Source organism: Bremia lactucae, linkage group LG3, assembly GCF_004359215.1.
Source record: "Bremia lactucae strain SF5 linkage group LG3, whole genome shotgun sequence".
Classification (NCBI taxonomy): Eukaryota; Oomycota; class Peronosporomycetes; order Peronosporales; family Peronosporaceae; genus Bremia; species Bremia lactucae.
In genome coordinates this window covers 7,252,520-7,262,424 of record NC_090612.1, presented here as the reverse complement: position 1 = coordinate 7,262,424, position 9,905 = coordinate 7,252,520, and the positions used below count along the sequence as shown (strand labels likewise).

The 9,905-nt window shown below is 46.6% G+C and overlaps 1 protein-coding gene across 1 annotated transcript; it reads left to right on the top strand.

Annotated features, from left to right (window-relative positions):
• Window positions 1-5,350: 5,350 nt before the first annotated feature.
• CCR75_003867 (uncharacterized protein) lies at window positions 5,351-6,823 on the top strand (the record flags this gene model as incomplete). The annotated part of the gene is made up of 6 exons (XM_067961959.1): window positions 5,351-5,421; window positions 5,504-5,591; window positions 5,651-5,686; window positions 5,743-5,820; window positions 5,886-6,213; window positions 6,278-6,823. 6 exons carry the CDS (start codon window positions 5,351-5,353, stop codon window positions 6,322-6,324), a joined length of 648 nt encoding a protein of 215 aa, XP_067814853.1. The 3' UTR covers window positions 6,325-6,823.
• Between the last annotated feature and the right edge of the window lie 3,082 nt (window positions 6,824-9,905).

The following is a 9,905-nucleotide window of genomic DNA, read 5'->3' as shown; positions in this document are numbered from 1 at the left end:
CCCGAATCCGTTCCCAGAACGTGGTGCCGCCGATGTTTTAACTGCCTTGTGCAGGACCCAGGACCCTGAGTCCAACATCATCACGAACTCGCTCGATGAAGAGAAAGAGTGGGCAATCCTCATAGAGGAACAAGCCCGTCGTCGAGCTGCAGAGATAGCTAAAGCTAAAGCTCACAGTGAATACCGATTTACTCCACTGAGTGTGGGAGATCATTTAAAATAGATCACGGGTCACAGCTTGGCCATCTAGATCCGGTCCAACAGCGAGGACGCCGAAGGAGATCGCTACTCGCGACGCTCTTCATCAGCAATACTTTTCGCCAAAGGTAATGATGCAAGGTCAGTATCTAACACGTTTGCGTGATCAGGCCATTGGGGCTTCGATAACCTCAATGAAAGAAATTCCGATCGTTTTGTTTCCAAACGAAATCAAAAGCGAAAAAGTTAGTTCATTTGATAACTGGGTCCATCGGGCCCACCGCCTCCGCATATTCTGAGAATTAGAGAGTCTGCGGATGTGGCTGATGTTCGTTTGGAACGGAAGCTTAGCTTCGATTTCGCCAAGCTTAAGGCCAAAGGCCAGTTACGATCGGCATTTATGCCACAAAACGAGGATAGACCTAGCCAATAGTTCAGTGCTTCGGTTGACCGTACAACCATGGATCGAAGCCGCACTGAGGCTATAGATCCATCTATTCCGACTTTTAGTGGTGGAAAGCGTCGTTTGACGCAAGTTGACCCTGAGCTTGGCGCTAAAAAATGTGCACGGCGTACGGGCAATCTTGCCGAAGAGGTACCTCAAACTCCCACGAGTTTTCAGAAGAGGGTTACCCAGCCACTTCACCATATACTGGTATTTGGCCCTGACGACAGTGTCGCTTCAAAAGCTTTTCCACGTGAAACTGAAAGTCCCCTCGCGCATCAAGCAGCGCGAGAGGGTGTCGAAATCTCGACAGAAGTATTTGATGCTCTAAAGCACGAGTGCAACTTCTTTGTGAGGGTCTTGCTCGGGTTGAGGGCTTTTTTTGAGGCGGTTCAAAACCGTCTTTTAATGCTGGAACATCAGCAACCTTGTTTAAAAGGTCAGCTGGACATCCTGGTGCGGATGCCGCAGTCTGTGGCACGGCCGTCTTTTTCGGCGCAAGCGCCTCCAAGTAACACATGTGAAGGGTTCCGATATGGCTTAAGCAGGCCGACGAAGAACACTGGGTGTGAACGCAGCTTGCTAGGAAGGTTTTGCGTGTAAGCTAGGCCCTTCTTGACCACAACCGTAAATGGTCCAATAAAGCGCGGGCGCAATTTGGTCTTGAAGACCGCGGAAACCAAGTTAGTAGGTAGAATTTTAGCGTTTAATAAATTCGATCTCCGACCGCATAAGAATTTTTATACCTTCTGCCTTTGGCATCTGCTTGTTCTTTTTGTTTGTCTTGGCTGTCAGCCATCGTGTCACGTACATGTCTTAAGACACATAATCGCGTCGCGAGAAACTCGCTTACTTGTTTCCGATTGGTAACAGGGCTGATATCAGCAAGCCTATTGGCTTATTCTTCCCCATCAATCCCTGAGCTACGTAGTGGTATCGTTAACTGAAAGCAAGGGTGCGTGAGACCGTTGACATAGAATGGAGCGTAGCGTAGCCTGTCGAGGCATGGACAGCTTTATTTAACGCAAATTCCACCACTGTGAGCATTACGCTCTAGCGCTTTGGTGTCTGAACACACACGCTGCGTAGAACGTCTTCAATGACGCGATTAACCCGTTCAGTCTGAGGTCTGCGGATGATTCGCGGTGGACATGTCCAATTTGGTGCCAAGCACTCGAAAAATTAATTTCCAGAATGTAAAACGGGTGGCCTGATCAGAGACAATTGCCGCTGGCAAACCGTGTTATCGAAACACGCGATCGATGGACAGCCTTGCTGTACCTTCACCATCAAATGATATCCGGCACAGCCGCTAAGTGAGCCATGTTGCTCAATCGGTCAACAAAGACCACTATGCCAGAGTTACCGGCCGAATCTTTCGGTAGACCGAAAACAAAATCCATACTAATTGACTCCCAACACCCTATGGGTACGGGCAGACTTGTCAGTGGCGCAGCAGCATGCGCCGAGGGTTTACCCGTTGGCAAGTTTTGCATGTGCGAACGTATGTGCTGACCCATTTATAAAGTTTGGGCCACAAATAAATCTGGCTTACAGAGCCGTAGGTCGTTTCGCTACCGAGATGACCACCAAGGACAGTATCGTGTGCCTCATAGAGGATTCGGTACTTCGTATCCTCATCATGAGGAACAACGACATGCGGAGGGTTAATCAGAGTTCTTTAGAGCTCGAAGCAGAGCTACACACTGTTCATCCTGGCGTAAGCCGAACGGATTAATTCCGTAATAGGCGACATGATACTCGTTAAATGAGAGAGCTCATAATCCGGCCTGCGTGATAACGCATCGGCCAAAGCATTCTGCTTACCAAGGCTTATACTTCATCTCGGAGTTGTATTCGGCGAAAAGGGATAGCCATCGGGCCATTCTCTGTGAGAGATGGGGTGACTTAGTCGCAGTGCGTAAAGACGCGTAGTCTGTATATATCACTAACGGCTAAGAGCCTAGCAGATGCACTCTGAACTTCACAAGAGTATACTTCATTGAAAGCAAAAACCTCTGTGTCATGAACTGGGTAGTTCTTTTCCGCAGCTTTAAGCTGTCTAGACTCGAATGCAATTACACGTTCACGCCCATCATCATCTGTTTGTAACAGAGCACTGTCAATGGCAAAATTCGATGTGGCACACGACACTGAAAGGCCGATTTGAATTTGGCAGTGCCAGAATCGGGCATATATAAGACTATCCTTAACTGCTTGTAAAGCATTATGCTCTGTGCTAGTCCAGCAATAATCTGTATTTTTTTTACGATGAATAGATAATGGCCTAGCCATATCAGCGTAAATTCCGCTATATTTGTGTCAATAATTGGCGAGACCCAACCACTTACGCATATTCTTTTGGTTTTTAGGAACCGGCCAATCTACTATGGTTTACCTTAGCGGGAACTGCTCTAAGGCCTCTCCATTGAAGCACCCTAAGAAAGGAATTTCTTCTGCGCCAAAAATGCCTTTAGATGCATTGGCATACAGTTTGTTTGTGCGCATACACTCGAGCACTGCTCGCAAATGGTCTATATGGGTTTTCACATCCGACCGACCCTGCTCCGCACGACTATGAACAAAAATGTCATTAAAATAAGTCTGTGCATAATCTCGATGAGGGCGGAACAGTTTTGTCACTAGACAATTAAATGTTGCCGTGGCGTTGGAAAGCCCTTGCGGCATAACCAACCACTCCCATAGCATACCACTTGGGGTGCTAACCGCTGTAAGCACGATATCGCTAGCTCGCATCAGCAGTTGATAGTAACCATCGACTAAGTCAAGTGCACTGTACATTATACATCCCACCATATTGTTCTGAAGAACATCCTTTCTACGAGTGGGGGTCTGTCCTGGTATAATGGTCACATTAAGCTTATTGTACAAGGCGCCATTTACCATTTGGCTTTTTGACACAAAATGTCGGTGTTGAATGGGGAGATTTGCTCTCTCGTACCATTCCAGCCTCGTGCTTAGCACGGAAGAAATCGTCAACGACGTCACACTGTTCCTTTGGTAAGAGCCACTGTTGTGTGACACAGTATTTGGTTTTAGGACCCAAGTCAATTTCATGACGGACACCTCTATCCAGGGGTAAAAACAGATGGTGGATTGGTACATACCACATCTTGGAATTCCTTAGTCAAGGAATAAAATGGATCTGTACGAAATTTAAGGATCGATGACCCACTCGGCGCACTAAGTGCAGCTTTTGTGTCATTCAGGACAGCTTTGTCCAGAAGTGACGATGAGTTTAACTCAATCGTTGGTCGAAGGCTTGGCCGCACTCATCAATAGACATTTTGTCTAGCTCTAAAGAGCATGTAACGAATGGATTACCACAAGGCTAACTTCTCCCTCGGTGTAACCGGTAACTCCATTTGCAAGCGTATGCAATTTCTCGCTCATATCGCTTTGTGAGGATATAGACGCTTCGCGTCTCCCCTCTATCGGAGTAAAGACAATACGCCTCTTAGAGGCCGGGACAGTCACGACCCCAAATTTTTCAGCCTGTATTGGTTCTATAACAGAGCTGGTGTCTAATTCGACATCTGACAAGGGGTTTGGTAGCTCAACTTCCTTGTCTAGCGACCGTTTACGTGTCACTTCACGTGCATTAGAAGGGTTTGACCCGAAGTGCCCTGGCGAACCGCCAATAGTGTCACTACTGACACTCAGTATGGTGCCACCTCGGCCGACCACACTCGGTGGACTTAAACGTAGTCGGTTCTGGCTTGGCCAAGTCTTTGGAAGAATATAAGTATGAGCCCCTGCAAATTACATGGCATTGGTCGGCGAAATCGCCGCTCCTATCGAGCGCTTATTGCACTAATGTATTGTGCTGGGAACCAACGCTTCCTTGTTAGAAGGTTGGTTGCCCACCGCTTCATGCAGCAGAAGTGCCCACTTCATTGCTCTACCTCCGAGTTTGGAAACGGCCATAGCCACCTTTTGCCGTTCTATTAAGAGCAAGGCGGAGTCAATAGACATTTCCATCTGCTTAATCTAAAAAGGGAGGTTTTCTCCCTCTTTTCCCTCAAATCAGGGAGTCGTACAAGCTATTAAGGCTTAATGACACCTACTTCAAGGGATTCAGGGGTTCGAGGACCAAGGCAACTAGTTCCCGAGAGTATGTACCTTAGAAAGCTTCTGTCTATCACAGATCAATGCGCAAGCCTTAGGAAGACACTAGACGCTTTAAGATCAAAAGTTAAAACTGCGCTATATTTAATTATTTAAATCTAAAAATTACCCTAGCTAATCTGAAAATAGGTTTCGGCCGCCAAATTTATATCTGGCGGCGACCACAATTGTTACCCATGATAAATGAGATTTTAGTAATTGACTATATTAAATAAGAACAAAAGGTACCCATCAAGAAAATGTACCACAACAGCGGTTCGCCAACCGATGTGTGCCATTACAACGCCACAGGCGACATTGACTCCCATTAATGTCCCTTATAAGTGACGTCCGTGTAGTAGACGGTATTTGTATAAAAAGGCTTAAATAGGGGTAATTTACGCCTTGAGACAAAGTTTAATTCTAGAGGTGTGTCCGTAGCAAAATTGGGGTGTGTCCGCAGCAATTTTCTTGCTCTTATAGGTAATATTTTTATTTTATGCGACACACCGTTACATCCATTTTTTTGAATCCTATTGCAACACGAAGACACACTTTCGACTTGTTGATATAAAGACCATGACTGAGTACTTGCCAGAGCTCAATTGTGCGTACAAAGATAAGGACTACTGGGACACACGATTCAAAAGGTATCGAAGTATTCCCTCAATATTGCTGAAACTTATGTGCAGACCAACAGTGAAATTTGTCGTGGTATTCGATCGCTAACAGCGAAGACTCCTATGACTGGCTGGCACGTTATGAAAATTTGGCCGGACTGATATCGAAGTACGTGCATCCGTCAGACCGCATCCTTATGGTGCGTTCTACCATAATGTTTGTTAGCTGCAATTTGACCTTATATGGTTGAACGCGTAGGTTGGTTGTGGAAACTCGACATTTAGTGCCGACATGGTATATTGCTCTCGCTCGGTTTTGTTGTGTGAAGTATCTTATTGGTTATGTCGTAGTACAACGCGGGCTACCACCATATCACCAATAGTGATTTTTCCAAGGTTGTCGTCGAGCGCATGAGTGCTAAATATAGCGTGAGTTTGGCTAGATGCTTTTTAACGCACAGCTAGTTGAATAATTGTGTCAAACGCTAAGGCAGGACAAAATGCCTGAGATGAAATGGCTGGTGGCAGACATGACCAGGCTGCGTGAAGTATTTTCTCCTGATAGCTTTGATATCGTCATTGACAAGGCCGCCATGGATGCGCTGATGTGCGAAGAAAGCGATGTGTGGTCGCCTTCGGAGGCTGCAATTGAGCAAGCTGCCGCCACCTGCAACGGCATCATGTCTGTTCTGGTGCCGCAGGGAAGTTTCTTGCAGATTTCGTTTGCACAGCCGCATTTTCGCAGGCGTTTTTTGCTAGGTGAGGGTGAACAGCCGCCAACCAGTACAATTTACGGCTGGGCGTACTCCTACCACAACATTGGTGCGCTTTTTTATGTTTGAGCTGCCTTCGGCATTTCGTATTTACACGTTCGTTCTGCGCGCAGAGGTCGGCTTGGGCTATTTCTTCTACGTGCTTAAGATGTCTAGGTAGTATCTTGCTTAGTGAATGTAGCCAAAAAATACGTTATTGTATTTGCTCCGACAGTTTCCAGCCATGTTTACATTTAATGTTGCACAAGCAAGTAGAATCTGAACGTTGTTAAGGCAGCATGCAACAGGCAAATATTGTCTCAAAGATTGGATGATGCTTTTAGACGCCGTGTTTTCAATTTTCGCATGCGGTTTGTACGCAGAAATTGACGGTTGGATATGGAGTGAGTGCCACGCAAAAGGGATGAGGATAGGCTTCGGCATCTCTATTTTCCCCGAAGAAGCGGCGATAGGTCGGCAGCGAGTCTAATTAGTGTGAGCTGCAACACCGTTTATTAAGTCTGAGTCGGTTAAAAAGCTGATGCTGTTCCTTCCAACCATAGTGAATAGAGCTAGAACGAATAAATGTGTAATTTAGCTTTTACAGGAAATGGTCTTGATGGTGAGCTCAGTAACGCCATCTTTTACCGGCTACGAAGCGGGAAATGTTAAAACCTTTTATGAACAGCATTTCAAAGTTAGCAGATGTCTAAAGGTCAATTTATGTTTTCTATCGACAGGTTGAAGTGGTCGAAATTGTAATTAATAACTTACTATGCATTCCCAGTAAAAAATATCGACATGAAGCACTCCCAGTCGCCCGATCACCGTCACTCGCACGATCACGGTCACTCGCACGATCACATCTTCTCGCATGATTCTAACCTCTCGGCCGGTCACAATTTCTTGCAAAGCCACGACCACGAGTCCACGCACTTGGTTGACGGAGACGATGCTGTTCGTAGATTTTCTAAAAGCCATGGCCGCGCGCCAACGCTTGATGAGGAGAATCAAACTCGTCAACACGGTCATACGCACGAGCACATGGAGCATGCTGGTATTTTTTGCGAGCGTGATGTGGCCAAATCTGGTCGGAATTGGTCGCATCGGGCTTTTACCGTTGGTATTGGTGGACCTGTCGGAAGCGGCAAGACTGCGCTCATGCTCGAATTATGTCGTGGACTCAAAGACACATTTAGTCTGGCGGCCGTTACAAACGACATCTTTACACGCGAGGATGGCGATTTCCTTGTGCGCCACAAGGCACTTCCGGAAGAACGAATTCGTGCTATTGAGACGGGTGGGTGCCCACATGCGGCCATCCGGGAGGATATTTCCGCCAACCTGCAGGCTTGCGAGGATCTAACGGACGAATTTAATCCACAGCTGCTGCTAGTCGAGTCTGGAGGAGGTACGTACGTGAGCTATGTTTATGGCGCCATAAATGGAGACTGACCGTATGCTTCTGTGATGGGCTATAGATAATCTGGCGGCAAACTTTAGTCGCGAGCTGGCTGACTATATTATCTACGTGATCGACGTGGCAGGAGGCGACAAAATACCCCGTAAAGGCGGCCCAGGCATAACGCAAGCTGATCTGCTAGTGATCAACAAAATCGACCTGGCTCCGCATGTTGGCGCGGATCTGGGCGTCATGGACCGCGACGCAAAACTGATGCGTGGCGAAGGCCCCACTATATTTGCGCAAATAAATCAAGGCAAGGGAATGCAAGATATTATCGACCATATGGTCAAAGCTTTGAAGGCTGTCGCATAGTCGGTTTAGTGATAGCAACATTTTGTTGTTACTGCATACCAATGCAATGGTGTAACGGGCTAAAGTTGCCCTAATGTGACACAGTCCCCTTTAAGAACACTTGATGTGCTTAAGGGGATGGTCAATTACTTAAATTAAGTGATTAGTCCCAGCACTCGGGTGTGGTTCAAATTTGTGACCAACCCTTGTGTATGTGATGCACATAGGTGCATTCACATTAGGAGGGATGACGCATAGCGTCATCCGTTACGCGAGGCATCTAGAAAGATACGCTCGCCATGCATAATAGTAACATTTTTGACTGATTTATATTTAGGGAAATGATATTGCCCCCGACTTTTCTTATTGCTACCCGACTTTTTTTATTGCTACGCGACCGTTAATACGTCCACCCCATTGCTTACTGTCTGACATGCCCATTGACTACTGTCTCGCGTCCCGTCTACAACATGTATGTACAGTGTTCTACCAGACGTAATGGAACGATGCCAGATTTAATTAGTAGTCACATACAGACCGCCTTTTTTGAACCCAGCATGTAGGCGGGCACGTCGTAATGCGGCCACGCTCTACTTAGCACACACCCTAGCACAGCGAGGAAGCGGTTTGCACCTGCTTCTCTTGCTGCTAAAAGGCCTGTGGAATGATGTGTGAAGGTTTAAAAGCAAATGGAGTAAGTTTTAGAACTTTTTACTTATCGATTGGGTGAAAATTTACTTACTTTGCCTTTCAACTTCCACACATGCTTCCACAGGCCTTTAGCAGTTAACTGAATTATCAAAGAATTTTCTGCCGCCAATTTCCAAAGCATTTTATCATAACTCTGAACAGAATTAACGAGTATTGATGGAGTGATGCTGGTTTAAAAAAGGCGGTTCTGTATGCGACTACTAATGAAATCTGGCATCGTTCCATTACGTCTGGTAGGGCACTGTACATGTAGACGGGCACGTCGCAATGCGGCCACGTTCTACTTAGCACACACCCTAGCACAGCGAGGAAGCGGTTTGCACCTGCTTCTCTTGCGTGCAGTGAGGTAGTTGTGGTGGGCGCGCAAGCGACCTCACCCAACACACTAAGAACTCTGGTGAAGTGACGTCACGGGAGCGGTAATCCGTCTCCTCGTGCGCACTTACCAAGTAGGTAGTAAATTTCAGACTGATTTATATTTAATAGAATTAAATACAAATACCTATTTTTACCAATTAAAATGATATCTCTATAGATATCATTTAATATGTATTGCGAGCGTATCTTTATAGATACCTCGCGTAACTGATGACGCTAGCCGTCATCATGGATGACGCTGGGCGTCATCCCTCCTAATGTGAATGCACCCATGTGCATCACATCCACAAGGGTTGGTCACAAATGTGCACCACACCCGAGTGTTGGGTCTAATTACTATTATTTAGTAATTGACCATCCCCTTAAGTACCAAATGTACTTAATGGGGACTGTGTAACATTAGGGCAACTCTAGCCCGTTACACCATCCCCCTCTTTAAGAACGAATTTACATTTTTAAATTCGACAGAGTAGAGAGAGGAACTGCGAGCAGCTTTACGCGCCGCTAGTTCACTCGATCACTCTCGCGCACGTGTTTCTATACACGGCGCCCAAGATGCCACCTAAAAGGGGCCACGTTGGTGGGTCGTCTGCGAAGACGCCCACACAACCTCGCACTAAGCGCACGCGCCGCGTTAATTCGCCGGCCGCGTCAAATGCCTTAGTCGGAACGCAGACAGCCACTGCGGCTGTCGCGTTAACAGGGCTAAAGGATCCATCCCACTTTAACAGTGAGGATGTTGATCCGTCGCTCATTGTCGACTACAATGAGTCGACACCGTTGCCGTCACCTCATAGTAGTGATGCGGACAACGAGCTCATGAGGAGTGATGATGCGGCATTATTGCCCATCCAAACATCTCTCATGGCTCACAACATGGAGACAGCATCGTTTACGAATGCTGTCCCATCGACAGG